Consider the following 23,876-nt stretch of genomic DNA (forward strand, 5'->3'; position numbering starts at 1 on the left):
TTGCAATGAACAAAAAAAATGACACTATTATTCCACTTCCTACAAAAGTCCCCAACTTCCATATTACTATTTTCGACAACAATCAAAGCTCTGATATCACAAATAAAGCAACAAATTTCCTAACAGGAATGGAGCAATCAACACGAAAAATTCAGTCTGAAAACATACAAGTACAGAAGTGTGCAGCATTAGCTGAGAAACTTTTTTGATAACTCTAACTGACATAAGTTGCTTCAAGAATTTCATAGCATAGCTTTTGTGTGGCAGAGAACACTGACTATCCTGAAAACAAAATGCCCTAAACTTATTTTTAGATTGTACCTTGCCAACTCACCTTTCTCTTCCCACCAGTAGAGAGCAATGACACTGGAATATCATGAGATCAACATGTTAGCACAAGCACATCAACTTCACAGGCAAGACAACCACTGGATAGAATATATTTTGCAAGTAGCTGCGTCAACACATGCAGTTTTTTTAAAGTTGTGACATAGCTACACGCGCAGTTGTTTCCAATTAATATTTTCAGAGCACCCGCACTGATCTTACTCTTTCCCAGTTAAGACTCAGAACTTGGCATATTGGTCGATCGATTGCCACACTACATAAACTGTTGACTGATTGATCATAACATCCTAGAGACTCCTTCCAATTCACTTAATGTATTGGCCACTCTCTTCATTTTCTTTCTCACTATGTCATGCTATCTAATGTGTACTACAGTGTTCATAATGAATCTAGTGGGCCAGTTTATTCGTGCTAGTTTTTAGTTTTGCTGGTGCTATTAAATTTTAATTTCTTTGATGTCATTATCTTGTACTAGTAGTATTGCTTACTGTAACCAAGGTGTAAATATTTGCCATCCTGCTAAAATTCCCCAATGGAGACTGCGGTATAAACAAATAGAAAAGAAAGCTATGTGAGACACTCTCATGAAGGGTTCTGAGTTACTAATTTTGGCTACAATAGACTTCACGAACACTATTGCACTTGTGGGGTCCCGGCGCCGCGAACGCGCGCATCGCCACGCCACGCTCTTGGAGTGAACGGACACAGCAGACGCGGTCGGAACAAAGCACACAACATACATACATTTATTAACTAATTTAGACGACGATATCGTCTGCCGAATGATACACCAATTTCAACTAACATGCTACCATACAAACAACCTAATGCAGTGACACACTAAACACACAATAACATAATAAACACACACTAACACCCAACACATTAGCACATACCCAAGGCGGCGTCGCCAACGCCTGACTTTCCACGTGGGACCCCAGCGCGAAGCCCGCGGTGCCGAGCACCGGGGGCCCACGCGACAGACAACCGTTCGCGGCAGCCGGCACGCGCAGAAGAGGCTCGCTCAACGCTCGCCCACCACCAAGGCCCGCCTTCCGCCAGGGGCCACCACCGGCGCTACCACTCTACCAACAGTGGTACTCAAAGCGAACACAACGCCATCTATCGCCCGGTGGTGGTCACCACCGAAATAACGCCCTGGGGCGAGACACGTGCGCCACGCGGCGCAGACAACTTTACAGGGGGGGGGGGGTGTCAGCACCCCCACACACTTCATACCTACTGGAATGCAGCCGCCGAATTAGGTAAAATAAGCTGAACTCTGCCTCACTGTCAATTTTAGTGCAGGGCCCGTGGACAATGGCAAACGTGTCCAGCTGGAGAAAGTTGGCCACTCGCAGAAATGCCTTGGGAAGTTCAGTTTCCATGGCTGTAGCCTCCTCTGAGCTGCGACCTACAGTAGCAGATGTTGGCACTGTACTGGATGGAACGGAAGATGCTGTCCCACACCCCGACTGGCTTAGTGGTGTAGAAGCTCCCGAAGGTGTGGCAGCACCCCCTGTCACACCACCAGCGGCAGCAGCAGCTCCCCCACCAAGTGCTGTCATGTCTTCGTCGGGCAGAGCCTGCGGCTGCACCGTCATCAGGTAGTATGTCTGCACTATCTCCAGTGGGTCACCTGGGCTCTCCTTCAAGTCCACCACCTGTGCACAGAACAGAATCCCGAATTGCCATGACAAAGCATATTTGTAAGCTTTTCTAGCAGCAAAAGTGCTGTCATCAGCCCGAGACAAATGCTTCCCCTAGCAATGTACCTGCAAGCTGCCAGAGGTTGCCGTGAAATTCCCAACAAATTCCCCCACCTCAGCAAGCAACTCCTCCAGTTAATTTTATCGCCAATTTCGACTTTTCATGCGCTGCTGAAAAAGCACCCTCCCCATTTTCCACTCTGCATTCTAATCACCCCCCACATCCAGGCAACCCTGACCTGCCTGAATCCAATTAAATTTTGCTAGCAGCCTAATTTCTAAGTGCCTTGGCATCGGATCCACCGTCAAAATAAAATTTTTGGTTTCTTCTTTCCCACATAATGACAGCATCTTGAACTTGGAGCATGACAGCTGTGACGTTCCCACAGAAACACTCAAAGTGCCATAAGTTGACTAAGCAATGCTTTGCATTTGAAATCGTACACAGCTGGTCCTTTTGACACCCACCACATAATGATTCTGGTGTTTGCAGAGCTTGACATAGAGGGTGTGTGGACCCAGCTTGCTGGCAATGTGGCCACGAGGAACCACCAAGGGGATAGTTGTAGTTGTCAAAACAGGCAGGTGCTGCAGCGTCTTTTCGCAACGTTTCACTGTCATCCAAAACCTGCATCATGCAGACAAATACAGATACTGACAACATGCTGAGCAATGTCAGTCAATAATGCTCTCCATGGCCACTTCTCGTTAAAGGGACACTAAAGAGCAAAATGATTTTTGCATATTAGTAAAGTACAATTTCACAATCCCAAAAAACACCACTCTTACCACAGCACAATGCTTAGTAAGCAAGAAAACGTGAGAAAAGCAAATGCGAGTGGCGACGCCACCTTGAGATCACCGTACCGAACACCGTGACATAAGAAATTTTGATGGTGTCTACTGGCTCTTAAATAGCTTCCAATCGATAAAAATGAAGTTAAGTAGTTTCTAATCAATAAAAATGAAGTACACTGTAATTTGGGGGTACCATAAACTTTGCATACGAAGTTTCCGAAAATTTCATCGAGCCAATGTCATGAAAATACAAAAATACATTTTAAAACTTTTTACATCTGACGCGTAGATATTGGTGCAATATTTAAAAATGAAACTTCAGCCTTAATTTTCTCCGCTAAATAAACTTATGATAGTGACACACATGGCATTAGAGTTCTCAGAGTGAAATTCGTCAACCTAAACCAAGTTATTGTTGTTGTTTTTTAGTGTCTATCTAAGTATGCTACAAACACGGTGAGCACCGTGTTCCATAAGCGTCATGTGAGATCTGGTCATTTCTTCATTTTTTGCAAATACACACCTGATAAGTTCAGCTGATCTTTTATCTTCATAGCGATGAATGTCCCCATATTCCTACCTCAACGACTTTGCAACTTGCAACGTAAACCCTAGAGAGTATCCCTGTGCAGGAGCTTTAGACAGTGCTGCTATCAGAGTCACCACGGTGATCTCCAATGAAGTCTTGTTTAAATTACTTTACGAAAGAGGCATGGGCTTTATTTCTACTTCATAACTGGCCAGGATCTGTCTGCAAGGTGAACAAGTGCAGAGGGATCGTAGGTTGGCAAAAAATGCAGAACTAAGACTCACTCAAGAAATATATTTTGTCTCTAGAACTCACTCGGACTCGCACTCACCAAAATTTTCCTCACGTAGATTCATTCGAACTAAGATTCACTACAATTTTTTCAATCGAACTCATTTGTATACTCAAACTCACCGTAACATTACTTTCTTGGACTCACACAAACTCAGATTTACAGCTCAATCTCAGACCGACTGAGTATCTTTTCGGACCAAGTTTTCAATGCTCTTTAACAGTAATATCTCCTGTAATCGGTGTTCTGCTAGGTACCTACTGATCTAATACATCTAAATACGAATTATCAGTGGTTGTAATCTAGTAAGAGCATCTTTGTAGAAAGAGATGACCCACGAGATAATTTTATCAACAATTCCTGCGAAAAAGCTTGCTGCGGGAGGTCGAGGCACATCACCTACCTTTGGTTTACGCTTTTGATCAATGAATATGGAGCCGACGTATGAATGCTAGTCCATTAAAGTATGTGCGATTATACGAGAGTATAAACATGAGCCAACCTAAGGCTGACAATATTGGAGAAGCTCATTAATTATCACTTTAGGTTGGCGTGGAGCTCACTCAGACATATTCACTCAAACATAGTTTGGCCCTCGTACTCACACCTACTAAAATTTTGCTCAAACGAACTTACTCAGGCTTAGACTCATTAGAATTTTATCCAAGCTGGACCCAGTCAGGCTCAAACCCATCAAAGTATTATCAGAGTCCTTCAGTACATCAACTGGTCATGAAGCTTTGCCGTAACTCTATAGGAGAGCTATGTGCACTATGAGCGGAGGCCACGGGGCAGTACTGCATCCCCGGGCAGCGCATCGGTCAGACCAGAGGGAAGCTAGCTGCTGGTACCGCTATGGGGTCACAGCATAATATCGTGGCGTGTCATCACGCGTTTTCACCGTGTGATTACTATTGTGCCTAGTGTGCTGTGTCTGAAGATCAGGAAGGATGCCGTATACCTGCTTTGTAGCTGGTTATCAATCCAGAAACAAAAAAAAATGACGAAAAAGTTGTTAAGTGCTTGCAGCCCAGAGAGAGTGAATGGTGGGAAAAGTGGGAGCGTGCAATGCTGCGACAAGAAACTGGTTGTTCTCACATTCGCACTTAGATGAGAGTGCCATCGTTCGTGTGGACCAGTGGCTAATCGGAGGTGTTGTTGTGAAGTCACCGCGCGACGTTCAGAAACTTTTTGCCGGCGCTGTGCCGAGGATTTCCCGGCGCCTCAGGGCATACTTGTATACTGCAAAAAGATGCAGAGCTCCCCTGCCTACCAAGCGTCAGTTGAGCTGGAGACTGTTGAGGCTGCATCAACACTGTGAATGAGCCCTTTTGACATAGCTGCAGTGAATAACGATGCACTTAATGAAGGTGAGCATACTAATTGCCTCAACCTCGTTGCATGCCTGTAAGTAATACAGAAGCTCGATGAGTGAAATGTTTGCTGTTTTCTTTTGTACAGCCTATGAGATGACCAAAAGTGTAGATGCGATATGACAAATAGGCGGAGCTACATGCAGCTCCTCACATGTGGAAATATTCAAAGCACACATTTGTTGCATGGGACAGAGAATTCTGCGCTACCAGTAGCAGCTTGCTAGGGTGATGGTGCAAGAAAGGTTGCACCAAAATGCTGTACAAAACTTGTGCAAGTTGTAAAAGCGTGAAAAGTTAATTTCATGAGCACGAGGAGATCCCCTTTTGCATCACATGTTGATGCTGCTCGCGTAGTGAGACACAGTCGGTCAACTTTCCCCTTTGAGGAGGTATGTAAGGCTTTCACCTTAACAGTGAAAACAATAAAGGACAGGGAAAACACAGCATGAGTAAACTAGACAGCAAAGTAAAGGACTGGAAAACTACGTTGCAGAGCCAACCAAACTTAGAACACAATACAGCACCATAGTGATAATTCAGCGCAAAACAAAACGCAAAAATGAGGCAAAGGTTGTATAAATTATTGCTTGATCCTCATCCCTTGCTAAATTCGAATCACTGATTGATTCATAGTGGCTGTTGACTTAATAAATACGAGGCAATTGCAAGATATATATCTTCTTGGAAACATTTTGGCATGCACAGAGTCATCGAACCAACTCACACAACTTTCCATACTATTACAACAAATACAGTACGCATATAGAAATACCGAATGTATATATAGCGTGAAAGGCTGGATATGCCCTGTCAAAAGTTGCAACCACTACACTTCCGCGACATGTTATGAACCACCAGAGTCGTTGAACTCTGGATTGTTCAGAAATTTTCGCCAGACGCTTCAGGAAAAAAAAAACATGCTTTTATAGAGGTAGCATATCTTAGAGTAGAATCAGCATGCCGTCGAATTTCTAACTTCAAGGCCTCATTCGAAGCTAAATTTCACTGTATTAGAGCTTTTTTTTTTTTTATTTGAAGGTAACATCACTCTGAAGATGTATTCAACCTTCACGGTTACATTTAGGGGGGCAGACTGGTCTAAGATATTTTTTCTTTATTTCTTCAATGATCTTGATCAAACTGCACAGGATTATGCAGTATTTTCTGCTGATTTCAAATATTTAATTAGTTTTCCTGTAACTCATCTTGTTCCTGAGATAACTTAAGTTCACCCTTTATTGTTTAAGGCCACCATAGAAAAAAGTGCTCAATTAAAGGTGAAATTTAAGATATGCCAACATAGACTAATGACTATAGAGTGAATTATGCAAGAGTTTTTTTGTTGTTGTTTTTAGGCCTTTCTTGGTTATTTTACTGTAAAATGAACTATCCATTTGCAAAAGCAGTTGGAAATGTATTACAATTTTGATGAGTACTTAATTAAAAAGGCTTTTGCTCTAAATTCTGCTCCCATACTGGCATTCTACACACATACATGGTTTCTATTGCAAAAAGAATCATTGTTGTACCTACCCTAGCTGCAGAGATATTGAGGCCTCAAAATTGAAGTCGTAAGTCTACTTTTTTTAAGAAAAATGGAAAAAACTGAAAACACACAGCTTCTTCAAAATGCAACAATCATGGTGTGCATGACTTGAAATCCTAATAAAGGTGCTCATAAATTCGTAGCAGAGCTCCTAACACAAGTGCCGGCAAACTATAAAGAAGCCTTGAAGTCGGTTTCCCATTTTTTGCAGGTTCTACATGTTAACAGCACCAAGAATCTGGACAGCTAGAATTACATTACAAAAAAATTACCACTTCCTTGTGCGTGAAAATTTGCAGAGAGATAGAAAAATACTAGCAGAAACCAAATATGTCAATTATTAAAAATTAATTTTTTTTGTCACTTTTTGGTCCCAAAGACCAGTCTGCCACCTTAATAATGTTTCACAGCTCCTGCGCGCGCCGTAAATTGCAGCACTAAGTGTACCGTACAATGCAGAATAGTGGTTGCTCCTGTCCCTATACTGCTAAACCTCATTAGTGTGTACGCACCTTAAGCGTAGTAACGGTTAAAACGTTGTTGCAACAAATCCCCTAGCGAGACTCATAGAGACTAATGCATTCGTGGACTGCTTAAGCCGTAGTGTTCGGCCTATCTATGCCTACTGGTTAGTGCATACTAACTGCATACATTGATAAAATTTTGCGCGACAAAATTTTGCCACCACACTGAACTTTGCAGGCGCTACCATGTGCCGTGAATGGTTTTCTGCCATGTTGATAAATGCGGAAATCAGCCGATAAGTTATTTTTACTTCCACGCGATTGCGGCGATGATTTTGCTAGTAACCATCGGAGAAAAAACAAAGGCGAGGTGTGGCGACCACCGACAAACGCGCCGGTATGACTTATCGCCGGCGAAAAGACATCACAGTAAACATCCCCAGTTATCTGCTCAAGCACACGTGTGGCGTACCGTCACTTTAGGCTTACTGCACACTTTTAGTAGCCGACTGCCTGACCACCCTGGGCAGTCGATCGCTGCCGCTTTGTTTTGCGGGACCGTGTTCAAGCTCGCACCGCTTTACAGAAACGCAAGCAGCTCGCTGTCGTGGAGTTTAGCGTTGCAGATTGTGGGCACCGAGAAACCTTGCTGTATTATGCCAACACTCGCACCGTACAGCGAACGTAGCGCTGTTGTTACCATGCTGCATGCTTTTATTTAGCGACAGCCCGAATGCGCCTCCATCCGCTGCCAGGACTGCTAGAGCATTGCGGAGAGCACATTGCTTGAGGAAAGCTCTTCGTTGCTGCGTGAACCCAGCAGTCTACTCGCCGAATCTGTGCATGACCTGAAGCAGAGAGGGTGTACTCTACAGCAAGCGGATCGGCAGTCACGGTGTGCGCAGAGTGAGCAAAGCGCTGCACGTAACTAGCCACGCAGTAAAAGGTTTGGCTCTCTGTGACTGAACCGCGTCTTAAAAAGAAAACTGTGTCAGTTTTCGCTTAGAAGCAGACCACGGAACAACTGTATCGTGGACAGCCAATTGTGTCCGTTCTGCCGCTGTACAACGATGCGTATCCAGGATCTCACGGCAGTTTAGAAATGCTCATCGGCGTTGCCACCGCTTGCTATCAGGCGTTTTAGCGAGAGTCTGAAACTTTTTCTGTACTTTGGCTAAAGGAAAGGAATGGCTTTGCAATGGGCATTTCAGGCAATATTTCCAGAGGCAACGAGTTTCTTCTTTTGTTGGTGGCGATGGTGCATGCCAAGAGATGCAAATTTATAGCTGGTGGTTAATGCGTAGTTCGTTTAGTGCGTAGTTACACCGTCGTCCCTGGCAGGTGCGTATTAACGAGGTTTCACTGTATCAGACTTTTGCCGAAGCTTCATGGCCAGTAAAGGTATTGGAGGATTTTGGTATTACTCACTAGGATTCACTCAGGATCATGGCTCGATCTGAGTAGGGAGTCCGAGTGAGTAATTCATGAGCGAATTTTGCCGACTTATGACAGTGACTGGGATTTTCCCACCCTGTAAGCGTTAGTAATATTTAACAGCAAGGGCTTGATCAGGGCTCTATTCGATGCAAGATGAAGCTATGACAGGTGCTGATCGGGAGAAATCCGTCTACAGAAGAATTTTTATAAGAAACCAGAAAAGACCACCACAATATGCTCCACTTGGAAGGAGTACTGTTCATTGGCAAAAATGCATAGGGATGCAGAACCCAAATACAAGAACAGCTGCATTTAAGGCAAATGTTAGCTTGTGCAGCAGAGAAATGTCAACTTTCTAATTGTGAATTCAACAATGGTTTAGGTTGATCTCTCATTACAAGCAACAACTTTTATGTCTGCTTGTGATGACCTGTGGAACCACACAAGCACTTAATTGTTCTTTTGAAATCCAACCTTTAATTAATGTCAATGCATGGTTCTGCAGTTTTTAGAAAGCAACACACAAAGGGGCTGCGCGTGAGGCTGAACACACTATAAGTGGCCCGTAAATGCTTCAAATTGGCTATTAGCACCCTCATGCAATTTTCCCTACATTATCAGTAACACTTGCCACTTTAACCTGGCCTTGTCTCTACCATAGGACAGGTTATTTGATAACATATATGGATTCTCACTTGAGATCAATCAGGAGGCTGTCCAGCTTGCTGGTGTCTTTGTTGAGTGACTCTTGGATGTCACCAATCATGGGGGGGTCTGTTCATGTAAAAAAAAATTTGATTGTTTTAATAACTTTTTGCACACACCACGAGAATGATTTTCATGAAATTGATTTTACAAACTTTTTCAGTTCATTAGATGATAGAGTATCAAAATTTGTATTATAAGCTGTACACACACTAACAACCTCGTATGAATGAAAGTTTCTACGCAACTTGTGTCACAATGCAAACATGGTGAGGTCAATCTCAAGGAAAAAGTACTTTTAACATATCTAGTCGTGATCCGTTATAACACACCTGGGCATCGCATTGTGTCTGTGTGTTGTATCCTGACGTATGCAGTAAATAAAACAGATCTGCGAATTGCTAGTCAGAACACAAAATATATTTGCTACAATATAAAAAAAACGTTATGTTCATCTGTTTCTGCAGTGCAGGTTTGATGAGGGTAGTCTCCAGATTATTTAAAGCACCGGGTTCTTAGCCAAAGTCCTTGGCACAGACAAGATGCCCAAGGTCGTCTATGTAGTCGTTTCTACAGGCACGCCTACATGTGCGTCCTCCTAATTCTCGTCATCATCCGACTCCCTTGCATCGCTCTTGGCCCGCACTTCACAAACTATGCCCTTCTCCGTGCATGGTTCTTGTGTCATTGTCTTTACCAGGACAAATAAACTCCTCCCTTCCGATGTCATGGCTTCCCCTTTGAAATTGAAGATGCACTGTCGAAGATGCACTCTTCGGAAGCACGAGGCTCTGCATCGGGTACTACATGAACAAAGCCAACCTTGCGAAAATAGTGCGTGTGAAAGCGGCCATTACTTCTGCCCAGGCCGCCTTTACCATCTTGGTGGTTGAATACAGTAAAACTCAAAACAAAAAGCTTGTGGATGGGCGCTCAACTGTGAAGAGCAAGATGACATAGCTTTATCTGCATTGTAAACATCCTGCTCCACGTGGCTTGCAATAATTATTGGTCGATTTATTACCAGCCAAGTGGCAATGTCTTGGGCACTCGCCAACATTGCCGATTGTCGATTTAAAGGGGCCATGATACCCAATTATTGCTCATAAAATATGTTGTGTGGGTTATTCCTTGGGTGTTCATAAACAAGCTGGAAAAATTTAATTGCATTTGGCAGAGCCCTTAATTTATAATGAATATTTTTACAAACACACGAACGGCCTGGAAATACGACAACAATGGTGCACTCTCGAGTAGTGATGTAACAAGCTGCTTGCTTTGCAAGTGCCTGTATTCCAGCCAACAATTTCGTTTCGTGGTCAGCTCCACGTACAATGAAGCAATTTCTGCTTTCTTAAGCATGGCATTGAAAATTGAACGATTCGCAGTAGCTGAAACTTAATTAGAAGATGATGTCTCCACTTGATGAAGTATATGACATCAAACATGCCTTGGCAAAATGGCTGTCGCTGGCAGTGGGCGGGGCTTATAACAGGGGACTTCTAGGGCTCGTTTTGCAATGAAATATTGTTTTACATTCAATTTTTCAAGTCTGTACAAATACAATAGACCCTCTACTTCTTTTTTTTTCACTGAGAACTGCAATTTAGTGGGTGCTTGTGCCATGGCCCCTTCAAATAACTTTGTATGCAGAAGAAAATAATATCATGTCGTCGCAAATAAAGCGGCTCATACCGACAACATGTTTGAGAAATAAACGTCCATAATATTTATAGAACTAGTCTTTCACGCAAATAGTATTTTAATGCTAAATGTAAAAACACTTCGCTGGCAGAGCTTGCCAACCTATCTGTCAATTTACACCACACCGCTCATACACAAGAGGTACAGAAGGTTGCGTGCTTTAGAACAAACTATCTGATCAAATGCTGTGCAATAATCTACGTAGACTTCTTACCTCATACATTAGAGCAGGTTATAACTTTCAGCATTAAATATTGCCAGAATTTAAAACATTACAGCATTACCCTCTGTAGAATGTTCCCTGGAAGTATTTATATACGATTTCTTTTCTTTTAGTTTCCTTGCATGTTATGAAGTACACATGAACCGTATTTACTTGCATAATAGGCACACGTTTTTTTTCCCAGAAATCCAGCTTCAAGCTCGAGTGCGCTTATTACGCGGGGTAAAATTTTCTTAAACTTCATTTCTAACTACAGGATATACCACTCACTGATAACTTATCATCGCCAAAGTCACGAATACCCACACTACAGCTGAAACAACCTTCCTCATAGGCTACGCAAGCACAAAACGTACTGAGCATGCAGTCTCGTGAGTCTGAGTATCGAGGCATGCGATGTTGTGTGCCTTTCATTTTCTAAAAGTTAACATATTGAAAGACCGACGCTGGTACTAAAAAATATGCGAAAAAAAAAGAAAGTGCCATCACGGAAATTTGCCGATAATGTTTCAAGCCACCTAGATTAAGCGCATTTGTAAAGGCTACTCCGATACCCAAGCAACCACCCTACTTCTTCACTCATCAAGTACGCGGAGCTAGCACGGTTTTTTTTTTTTTTCTTTTAATTCAGTTAATGTAAGAGGGCGTTTAATTGCAACCATGCAAATACGGTACAGAGCTACTGTTCATGGCCAAGTTGCTCCTACTATGTGCCGAAATAAAAAAATACAATTTCTCGCGACCAAACTGGGGGTGTGCTAATTATGTGAGTAAATACAGTATATTGTTTCCCGCTTTATCTTATAGTGTAATCTCCTGCACAATTTTTTTTCTTTCCCATTCATTATATAACGGTCACACTTTATGGTCACCGTATTATTGTACTGTAATGTGAACATTAACGAGCTTTATCACGTGTAGTCATACGATACCAAAGAGGGTGCAATAGCCATGTTTGTGCAGCTTTTTTGCCTCATCCACCTCTATTTACCACTATATCGCTCATGTGTGTGTAAATGAAAATCAATAAATAAAAAATAAGGATGCATTGTTTTAGTTGAAAAGTCATATCGGTGTGGTCGAGATTGCTCTTATAGATGAGGAAAGCTAAGAATTATGAGAAAAGAACATACTGTACTGAGGTACAAACGCCAGGAAGTATCCAGTATGGGTGTCCACCGTGACAAGCAGGTTCTCTGACTGCATGCAGGGCTGTAGAAGGGGAACTTGCAGCACAGCTGGCGAGCCCTGGATTGGACCTGTTAAACAGATTGCATCACATGGCTGCAACATCGCAATCATTCTAAAATTTTTTCTAGACCTGTGAAATCGAAATTAACGAGCCTCATGGACTGTGACGCAGCAGTAGCGCAGTCACAGTTCTTTAATGTTCGCTCTCTGAGCATTTCCTGCGATTCTTTTGCTGCCATCTTTTGTCTGTCAAGAGGAATCGTAGCTAGCGCTCGTGCAGAAAGGCACTCACATTCTGTAGAAGACCCAAGGAAGCTCTTGAGCCGGTCTCGGAGATCAGACAGCCGCTGTTTTGTTCGAATGTGGATCGTCTGAATGAGAAGCTTCTCCACTGACAAGAATTCAGACTAGAAGAAAGAACCAAAAAGTCAATTTATTTGCAGATTTCACAATGTTTTTCTTGTTTTTATTTGACAGATTGTATCTACCCACACGATAAACAAAGCACAGCATGTAGTTACCGCATCAGAGCTCACGTTAGCAACCAAATCTTTTTTAAGGCCAAAGGATTTCAAAATTTTCTTTGCAACTTGGACGTACCATTAGTAAAACAGTTATGCAATTTCTGAGCAGTTATGTCTAGTCAAATAACTCTCATCTTTCCTCTTTTCTTTTTTTTTTTCTCCAAGTGTTTATGCGCGTAGAATTCCATCATTCCTGCATTCATGCCTTAACATTAACCCTGTACAAGCATTAAATGAAGTGATTAGCTCACTGACTTAGTAAAAATTGGACAAGCGCACTTGCATTTTTACTGGGATGACACAAATTCACAGCTCTTTCAAACAGCCTGCATACTTCATTACAAACACACACTTTAATGTAGTAAGAGGTATCGTAAAGTCATGCAACAGCAATCGTAATTGGAGAGAGCTCAGAAGACATGCTAGCATTACTTTGATGGCCTGGTCAGCCCACAAGGCGTCTTTGTGTGGAAGCATAGGGTTATGTGCCACCCGAAGAGGCTTCCCAGGGTCTACTGGATCCACGTGTATGTTGAGCTGGTATGTGTGCCGCTCCTTTGACATCTGGTCCCTGAAGAAGACACAGAACAGGCAATCTGTTTCATCTATTGCTGACAGCATTATCACCTTAAAATATTCTCTTCCAGTTAATGATGATTCTTCCATTTGTTTGTGAGCATGTACATGATCACTTCCTTTAGTACTATCAGTCTGAATCAGAACCAAGATAAAAACGATAGTTTACAAAGGAATAAACAGATCACTTACCACCCATGTGGCAAGAAATTATGGATAATAGACATATACAGCAAAAGCTCATTTATTTGCATTTCATGGGACCAGAAAATTTGTCCAAACTAACTGATTGCCCAATTATCAAAAGATTCAAGTAAACATCTAATCAGTGGCCCTGGTCACCCATACTTTTTTTAGTAACACTTAACTGCAGTAATTACTTTGCATCACAGTGATACATAAGCCACAATTTCTCTCATTTGCGACTTCATTCCCAATATTAACTCAGTTCATGACCCCTCCCATCTTAAGCCAAAATGTGCTCTAAACCCATAACTTAGAACGAACCAGCAATACGGTTGTATATAACGTTCACTTATTTCCAAAAGCCCCCGGCAGTTTCGGCTCACTGTTTTCGCTACTTTAAGTTATGCTTGGCGCACTCCGAAAATCATCTGACTTCACTGGATAGGGCCAAATATCAGCAAATTAACAAGAGTTTGATGTCACTGAACAATGTATATGCTGGCCAAGACCAGAAAACACGTCTGAATAATCTGATTTTCCAAACTAAAAAAAAAGCGTGTTGAATTGACTAGCTTTTACTGTACGTATAAAATAGGTCAACATTATAGGGCTACAAGAAGAATAAGTTGATTATACTATAGGACTATCTACATTCAAATGTTTAAGATAAACTAATAATGTAATAACAATATTTACACTATTATTATTATTATTATTATTATTATTATTATTATTATTATTATTATTATTATTATTATTATTATTATTATTCGACTAGAGACTGCACTATGAGCAAGATGTTTGCACTCAGTCAAGCCCTGCTAGTCCCAAAGCATTCTAAGTGTACTGTGTCCGCATTATTATTGCATTTGCTACAAGAGTAATTGTAGAATTGACAATGCCAAGCTACATTAAATGTGAGATCTTCAGACATGTCTAGTGGTGCACAATAGAGGGTTAAGCAATGTCGTACTCTTGCTTCCACTGCTTTCAGTTCATGTGATAATGGCATAATTTAGCCTCACACACTTATGTCACTGCCAGCATCACCTTTAGCAGCCATATTCATTTCAACATGACAAGGTTATCTCAAACAGTTAGTCATCTATGAGAATTGTACACACCAGTCACCAGCAGCATATCACAAACTTCTGTCCATGAATCACTCCTCTTATACCTCTTGATCAATTGTACGTAGGCCAGTACCCCAGATGGTACCCCAGATGGTCAAAATTATCCGGAGCCCCCTAAACTAGTATATCACTTATAGCCCAATTGTTTCAAACATTGAACCTGACAAACTAACACAAGAAGTCACAGAGCTCTTTTCTCACATTATGTAAATGATGAAAATATTTTAAGAGCAATTTAGAAAGCTTGTGACTGTACTCTACTTGGACAAGACACATTCTATTCTATTGCCACATTGGCTGTGCTAATCAGCAAGTGATGTCAAAACATGGTAGATAAAAGCTTCAACATTTTGAGCACACCAGAGATTCACTAACGTAGGCTGCTGGGCCAGTTGATTTATGATTTATTCAAAACTTACACAGGAATGCTGCAGCGTTCACATAGTTTCTCTTCTTTGTGCAGAGTTCCTTCTACTGGTTGCGTACATTTTCAAAAAATACCAGAGTTCCCGAGACAAGTGCTAGCCTGTGGTGAAATTATGAGCAATAGAAAACTAAATTTCCTGGCGGATACATGTTTAAGTTACAATCCGCTGCGAAACATTTCCATCATCTGTTCTACTGGAATCTGGCAAACTGAAGTTGTCGTATGGTTACTGGTGCTCTTAGCGTTGAAAATTTCATGTGAAGGTGCGTCGGAATCTGTAGAAACATGCCATCTCTATGAAGTTACGCTGTGCAGCATTAAAACCATGTTTGAAATTACACCGACTGAATTTGGCAGCCCATAAAAAAAAAAAAAAACCTGGGGTAGCAAAATCAAACAGGTAACACAGCAAGAGTGGTATTCTTTTCACCATCTCAAACGTGTCAATTGTATGGGCTTGCTTTAAACACTGGAATTGTGAATACACAAATATCAACTGGGGACTATCAATTCAGATAGACATGAAAAGGAAAGTGCTTAACAAATTGAAAATATTTTGCTCACCTCCAGTATTGCACCACAAGATTCTGTCCTGCCTTGTACTCTTCAACACGAATAAAATCACCCAGTCGCTCTCGACACAACCGCACCAACTGGTATTGCAGGTTGGGTGGCATGAAAATGCAATGTGATAAGTATGTGAAAAGAATTACAAACTCAACAATACACATAGCGCTGCTGTGCTCAAATGATCTTGCATGCACATCGTTGTGTCTGATAGCACAAAGAATGGGAATAACACACACATGTGCTGGGATATGCCCATAATAGATAGTTTTAGATCTCGTTCATTCCAATGTTAGGGGATGTAAAATACCAGACAAGCAAGAACGACAGAGTACTACCCAATTATAGTTTACTAGCAATAAATTTCACTTTCCTGCAGCTCGGTAATCGATTCCTTCTCTTTACACGGCAGCAATTGATTATGACATATGTAACCGGTTACTTTGTTGACTAGACACTATAACAGGCAATGCAGCTCTCAGCACTTGAATTTCACAAAAACTGTTTCAGGATGCTCAAGGTCATGCCAAAAGGCTGCCTTGCAGAAGCAGATGACCATGATGGTAAACTCTGGTACTCTGTAGTTGTTTTCTCATCTTAACATTACGTGAATATAGGCTAACTAGTGAATATTAAGATGGTACAGCTATAGCTTTATAGCAATAACTTCAGCTTTTCACCTGCCCTGCACACACACAGAGTGAGTTTTTGGTGTAACTGAGTTCAGCTCACTCTATTTATTTTATTAGTAAAATGTTAAGCAATTTTAAATAAAGTAATTTACGATTAAATGATCACTATTCTTAATTTCTGAATTGTTCATCGGAGCAGTAATCAGTCACAGTAATCAACTGCATATTGGAAAGACGTGACTGCAACTGGTCACATTTATTTTTGCTCCAATACATACAAGTATGAATAGAAGCGCAAAAGAACACAAGCAAGGCTTTGTGCTTTAAATAGGCACAGAGGCCCGGATGCGCTATTTTCCAAACTTCCTACAGTCTGTAAGAGCGCAGTATTTAAAGCATTTCAGTTCACTGACCACACAAAATTCCCTCTCTTTGACGCTTGCTTCATTCCAACACTGTGTGACAACATATGACATTTGTAAGAGTCAACAAAAGCCTTGCATTGCTCACACTCTGGTGAGCTGCGCTGATAAATGAAGAAGAAGATAAAATGGCAATACCTCACCTGAGAATGAATTACCTCCAACTGTAAACTAAGGCAAAAGCAGTCTGGTGAAGATGCATTAAGGTCTGTTTGCGATAGGCTTTCTTTATACATATCATACAACTGGATGCACTTGCAAGCCATTCTAAAAGGCAGCAGCATGTTAACAGTGTCAGAGCGAAATTGCCATAGTGATTGAACACTGAATCAAAAAAATGATATTCGTTTTTTTTCAAAAAATACTCACAGAGCAGGAAAGACATAAGTACCAGGCTCGTGCGAATATTCTAATGCTTCGAATATTCGAACAAACAATGCAGTATTCGAATTAACTTCGAATAAAATTCAAATTATTGAAAATTTCGAATTATTCAAAATAAACAAACATATGCATACTAATCTGCACGTGACATTCTGTAAAGGTGGTTGCACTGCAGTAGAGTGGTGGTAAGTCGTGAAAGCACGTACCCAAATGTATAATGCGCATGTAAAAGTAGTTTAATTGCAGTGAAGTGGTGCTAAGCCATGAAAACACATACCCAAAAAAACGCAATGCTACGAGGCCCCACTTCAAAGTTAAATGACGATATTGCCCTCGCATCGATTCACTTACTATGCACATGGCATTCCATCATTCCCGCATTCATGCCCTAACAGAAACCCAAGTATAGTGCATTTTAAAAAGTCACATACTTCACAGGCTATCACTTTCATTCTACCGAAAGTCAAATCCTGCTACTATTTGAAGTTGTTTCCGCTTTCTTTGACACACAAAATGGCATTTGCAGAGGCTTCGTTTCAATTTTTTTTAAATATTGTGCAGGTTAGCTGGGTCATGACAGATATGCTCATTTTTCTTTATTGTATGCAATATATGTACTATTCAAATTCAATTCAAAGTTATTCGAACAAAATACCTATTCACTTCGAACCTAAAATTCACTATTCACACAAGCCTTGAGTACATGACCTGTGACACGAATGAATACATTAGCCCAAATGAGCTGGCTTCACAAAATATGGATAGTTGGAATACCTTCCCATAGTCCTGCTATGCACGAAAATCTGTTGCTAGTGCTTCACAGAAGCAATATGGAATAAAATAAGATTTTAAAGTAGTGTAAAATGTGCAGTCAATGTGCAGTAAGTTAGTATGGACAAGAACACTTGGGACTACAGCCGACTCATGGCAATGAAAACTATAAAAATTTTAAATCACATTAGAGCTAAAATGCAATCCACCAGCATGACAACCATAAGTAGCCACATTAGCAGTATCCGTACAGGTGGTAGCCATACAGGCAGATTATCTTGCCAACAAGACCCCTCAGCAAAAAAAAAGAAATGCTCTCACTTGTTTCAAGATATACACCACAAAGCTTACTTCTGTCTGAGCCAAAAGTCAAAGGATCCCCATTTCTGGCACTAACTTTGAATGGTGTTTTTAGACAAGGCTACACAACTGCTTATTTACCACCACCAATTTTTTAATATGTAGAGAATTATAAGGCATATTATCCATAAGGAGCTGTTGCTGGAGGTGCGACTTCACTCGTAACACTAAATGTTGCCAAATGGTGGTGTGGCTTTACTGCAATACAAAAAAAATTCATGTACAGTATCGATTTTCTGCACTCATACTTTGCCATAGTGCTATAGGGTGCACACAGTTTCACACAATGCATAATTTAAGCTTGATAATTTGGTGTAGTGGCTTCCTTGAGAAAGCATGGGTAATGGCACAATACGTTTAGGTGAACCAAGTTAGAATGCCCGTCTTCACACGAGTTCCCTAGCTAAATTATCTACATTTATTAGTGTACTTTGCAAGCATATATAAACCAGACAAGGATACGTAGACAGGTGTAGAGTTCGTGCAGGGGTTTTGGATTGTCCACCAGTCGAGCCTGGATAAGCTGGTGAATGAACTGCACTTGTAGAGGATGCACCAGGGCTCTGCAATCTGCATTTAAGCACAGAGGCTATGCTCACCAACTTTAATCTGATCTGAAATGATACCCTTAACAGTTTTTTACTAAAAAAAAAAGAAACATTGATAGCAAAAAAAGTTGAATCCCGCTACAGCAGAATTGACAGGAGGTGCAAAAAAGTACTCACCGCAATGCAAGCGGTGACCTAATGACTAGCTCAACGGGACCAGCATCGTAGAATTTCTTGATAATTTAGAGCAATTCTACGGTGACTTCTTTGCGTACCAGATCTGCTGGTTGCATCCCAAAATATGCACAGTCTGTTGCCGACCAGCTCAATGACTAAAATTTAATACATTGAATACATGGTAGCAGACCGCGCAACTCAAATGATAAGAGAGGTTTTGCAAAGCAGCCACACAACGAAGCGAGCCATCGTGAAATTGTCAAGTTGCCATCACAATTATGTGGCAATAAATACTGTTACCCATTTCCATCCAGTTCTACTGATAAAAACATCAATGGGGTAGAAATATCCAAGAACGCCGTTCATTCTGACAAGATATTTTTCATGTTGTGTTCTATGATGACCGATGGTCAAGTGGAAACTTTTTGTTATGACAGGAACTTCGTTGTGACTGTTTTGTTCGATGTAGCAAGATCAGAAGATAAAATTCAAACAGTACTAAATGGGTGATTGAAAGTAACGTGGAAAGAAGAATCCTAAGAAATGCTTGCACTGTAGACTCCTATTAGGATGACCTTGAAAAACCCATGAAAATTTGTTAAACCTTAGGTCTTCGGCTTACCAGAAGCTGACCCAGAAAAGATGTGCTAACATGCCGAATGTATCCAAATACAGTATACTTTTGTTAAATGGAACCTGAACCAAATGGGCAAATGTGTTTTATTTAACAGCAGTTCCATTTAATGAGAGATGACAAAGGGTGCAGAATTCAAGTATGAAACCTATCATATTAAAGGCAGTTGTTCTAATTAAGCAGCAGTTCAGTTTAAGATATTTACACTTACTGAGAGTCTACTGTATGTCACTAGGAAACACTGAATAAATACTTAAAATTAGGGGTGGATGAATGGCAGACGTAGCATTTATTTCGCTTGATTTTATAAAAATCGAGCATCCTATTTACACCTATCTAATGCACAGCTGATTTCACAGGCTCAAAATAAAAATCAACATAAAAATCAAGAAAAAAAATTTTTTTGCATGAAACTAACTTCAATGTTTTGGGTCCAAAACCTGCACCTGGAGTAAATTTGGAGCAGCAAGGGCTCAATCTGCTGACAAAAGAAATCAGCAGGAATGGTGAGATCAATATTTCTGACTAAATTATACACTGAAACCTGATTTAGAACAAAGTTGCATTTTACCCGAAAGTAAGTTCGTTATATCCGAAAATTCGTTACAAAGGTACAGCTGCCGACGTATTTTTTTGGACTCCAAAAATTCGGACTTTTTGGTTAATTCGGACTTCACAAATGCATTGTCAAGGTTTCTATTGCACTAAAGCACTTTCGCGACCAATTTTTCGGACAAATTCATGTTCCTTAAGTTTGATTTTTCTGGACCAAATCATCTGTTTTGAGCTATACCGCTCGATTTTGAAGCCGCCATGATGGATTTTTTGTTGACTTGGTCGAGCTTGGCTTGCAGTGGCTAGTTGTGTGGCCTCTAAAATTGGAAGCACGTGCAATCTTCCAGTTTTGGGGGCCATGTCTCATCTTCCTTGCGCACACAATCTTCCAGTTTTCGAGGCCACGTCTGATCTTCCTTGGCTAGCAAAACGACAAAACTTTTCTTTTTCAGTCAGCCTTACCATCATCATTAATACGCCAGTAGGTTGATTTCATTTTCTAGGCCTTTGTTTTTCCAGTTGTCATTGAGCACGTGGTCGAGTTAGTGATGTGCAAAGTGTGTCTGAGCCGTCGTGGACGTCACGTGCCTGCTGCTGTTCGCAATTTCTCAGTAGCACTCTGTGTGGTTGATCATGGTGCTCGGCTACTGACCTGGAACACTGAGGTTCGATCGCAGCCGTGACGATAGTGTTTCGATGATGGCGAAATGCTGGAGGCACACATACTGTGCGATGTCGGTGAATGTAAAAAAGAGCCCAGATCGTGTTGTTAAATCTCACCAAACAGGCAACACTTTGCATGCCTCTTTTTGCAACCGGCATCAAGTTTTGTTTACCTGGTTCCGTGGATCCACTAACTTTGCTGCCTCCAACTGTCAGCAGCAGCGATTGGCAAGGGGCTTGCCGACGCTGTCACCATAGCCCAAATAGAATCTAATTTGCTCATCTACAAGAACAGCACGAAGCACGTGGCATTATCGGAGATATTTTTTAGGCTTTTCTAATCTAAATAAACTTCATTCTCACGGCATGACCATTTTTTCGAACTGTTCGAGTTTGCTGGCTGTTTCACGGTCCCCGCCAGGTCCGGGAAATCAGTCGGCGATTGTATATTCCTAACACTATATCTATCGCAAGAGTATTTTTTGTATATTTTATTTCAACCAATATTTCGTTACATCCGGGTTCACTATATCAAGTTTGAGTGTACAGCTTTACGAATACAATTTCTGGAGCTGGTAAAAAGAAAGGTTTTTTTAAAAGTAACCTCGGAGCACACCAAAATTAACTTTTTTGTAGGTTCTTAAGACATAGATATTGGATGCACGATTGTACAGGGAACACCCACTTGCAGATAAGTAAGCCTCACCTCCCGTCTCTTTGTCCTCCACCAGAATGTCGATGTCCAAGAGTCTCCAAGGGATGTGAGCCCCATCTCCCATTAGTGTGAGCGATACCTGGTAAGATGTAGCATCACACATTAATGAACCACAGTAAGAGGGCCAAACGACAAGAAACCAAGTGCACCCATTTAAAACTGCTACGTAAATAATATACTGTCACATCTTGAATCTCAACGGTTACAACATGCCCTTGAATTCTTCAGCCCCGCATGCTTTAGGCGATGTGAACTGGGAACATAGGTAAACAGCTTTTGAAAAAAACTTCACTATGTATTTTGCAGGGGAGCCTTCTCCACAATACTACAGCATTCTTAACATCCAGAGCTCATAGTTGGCTGATCCTGTCTATAACATGGGCAGACTGTTGCTCTGAACGATTTCTAAATGTGAAAAGTCATCAGCCGTGAAGAAGCTGTAGGTACAAGGGACACATCCAGTCACTCTTTTCAGGGGGGGGGGGGGGGGGATCACCTGAAGTAATGCTGGAGAAGGGGGCATGGTCATGACTTTTTGCCTTTACTAGCAGAAAAATCCCTTCATAGCATAAAAACTGTTAGTGTGTTCTTACAGTGGTTTCACTCATTTGTGCTTGGTTGTCGGTTATAGGAGGTGGACTACCAGCACTGAATTGAAGGGGGGGGTGCTGACAGACTTTGAGGGGGAGGTGATTGCCCCTACCTCTGAATCAACCACTGACTCTGTGTCCTGTGTCATGCCATTAAAGCGGTTGTTTGACAATATGCACAGACCAGGAAAAATAAACGTGTCCGCAATATTAGTGCATGCAGTTTAGTGATACACAGCTTGAATTAAGAGTCAGACGCGCTGCAGCTTCAATGACAACATGGGCTAAAGTATTTCATATACATACTATTAAGCTTGAAAATTTACCTCTCTGGTAACTTCAAGCTTGTGCTGGCAGCTTTTGCTATAGAGTGATGGGTGGCACAGGCACACACGCAAATTAACCTTCTCACATTGATTATCTGCAATTTGCAATTCACTCCCAGCCTTCAAAATAGGATGCTTTGACCAACCAGAGCTGTAACTTTTAGTGATAACTTAAAGAGAAAGCAGGCACAAAAATGAAAACAGAATGTACCAAACAGCTGCTGTATATTGAATAGCAGTAAGTGTTCTTCCAGTGTATTCACATCTTCAAAAACCAAGAGAACACCAATACATGTGACCAGATATATTCTCACTAAAAGTATCAAAATGAAAACTCACTTCAAATTCATGCTCCACATGAAATGTTACCCTTCCATTTTCTGCAAAATGACAGAACACACTATTATCACACTGCAGATATGAAAATAACCCCACACAAAAACATTGCGTGATAAACAAAGTCAATAAATGCAAATTAAGGTCAAGCCTTTATCACAATAAAGAAAAACCAAGTGTGCATACACAAACAAATAGTAATGTACACCATGGCAAAAGTACTGAATGCAGGATACCAATTAGAAAACACTAAGAAACTTTTTTTAGTAAAGCTGTGGAGATGCTATCAGCAAGAGCCACTTTTGCCCTGCTCTCGAGCAGTATTCATGCATTTTGATTGTTCTCTTGGAAAATAATTTTTTTTAATGCACACACACATATAAATACAGCAAAACCTCATTATTTCATCTCGGTAGTTCAAAATCCCGCTTAATTTGAAGGATTTCCATGGTCCCGTATATTGCAATGTAAGTTTGAGAGGTTGATTCGAAGCGGCGGCCAGCACCAGTCTGGTTAATTTAAACACTGTGGGTGCCATGTGCCAGTTTCACATGCTGATTTCGCCGCAAATCAGCAGAAACGACGGCCCTTAATTGCCACAAAGTAATGCAACACAGCGATACTGATGAGTGACAGCTGAAGCACCCCAGCCTCGCTACTTCCAGTGCAAAAAAGAAAAAAAAACTGGCCTTGTGATCAAAAGAAAAAAAATGAGACATGCTTCAGTACAACACAGCGGTGACGCGTGAACAGCACATCACATGTTTCTTGCAATGTCAGCGTGCCATGGCTTACTTATTCTTTCTGAGATTGTAACAAAATTAAAAAAGAACAGTTCAGCAGAATTCGCTATGTATGCGAACCTCCGGTTGCCGGTTACTCCAGCAATGTGCGCTTTGCACTGCTGGAGAAGTTCTTGTAAGCAAAACCTATTTCGATGATTGGTGATTGATAGATATGTGTGGTGTTACGTCCCAAAACCACCATATGATTATGAGAGACGCCGTAGTGGAGGGCTCCAGAAATTT

At 41.2% G+C, this 23,876-nt stretch overlaps 1 protein-coding gene across 1 annotated transcript in view; it reads right to left on the minus strand.

Annotated features, from left to right (window-relative positions):
• The window catches only part of MED14 (mediator complex subunit 14), a 64,621-nt gene that overhangs the window by 33,035 nt on the left and 7,710 nt on the right, over nucleotides 1-23,876 (minus strand). Inside the window, exons 7-18 of the mRNA XM_037434595.2 lie at nucleotides 22,852-22,892; nucleotides 21,588-21,675; nucleotides 18,767-18,874; nucleotides 16,933-16,976; nucleotides 15,733-15,821; nucleotides 13,279-13,417; nucleotides 12,615-12,729; nucleotides 12,265-12,390; nucleotides 9,195-9,273; nucleotides 2,526-2,685; nucleotides 1,640-2,012; nucleotides 335-366 (exon numbers count right to left, since the gene is read on the minus strand). Of these exons, the coding sequence (XP_037290492.2) occupies nucleotides 335-366; nucleotides 1,640-2,012; nucleotides 2,526-2,685; nucleotides 9,195-9,273; nucleotides 12,265-12,390; nucleotides 12,615-12,729; nucleotides 13,279-13,417; nucleotides 15,733-15,821; nucleotides 16,933-16,976; nucleotides 18,767-18,874; nucleotides 21,588-21,675; nucleotides 22,852-22,892 (1,394 nt within the window). The remainder of the gene's footprint in view (nucleotides 1-334; nucleotides 367-1,639; nucleotides 2,013-2,525; nucleotides 2,686-9,194; nucleotides 9,274-12,264; nucleotides 12,391-12,614; nucleotides 12,730-13,278; nucleotides 13,418-15,732; nucleotides 15,822-16,932; nucleotides 16,977-18,766; nucleotides 18,875-21,587; nucleotides 21,676-22,851; nucleotides 22,893-23,876) is intronic.

Source organism: Rhipicephalus microplus, chromosome 1 (assembly GCF_043290135.1).
Source record: "Rhipicephalus microplus isolate Deutch F79 chromosome 1, USDA_Rmic, whole genome shotgun sequence".
NCBI classification, from domain to species: Eukaryota; Metazoa; Arthropoda; class Arachnida; order Ixodida; family Ixodidae; genus Rhipicephalus; species Rhipicephalus microplus.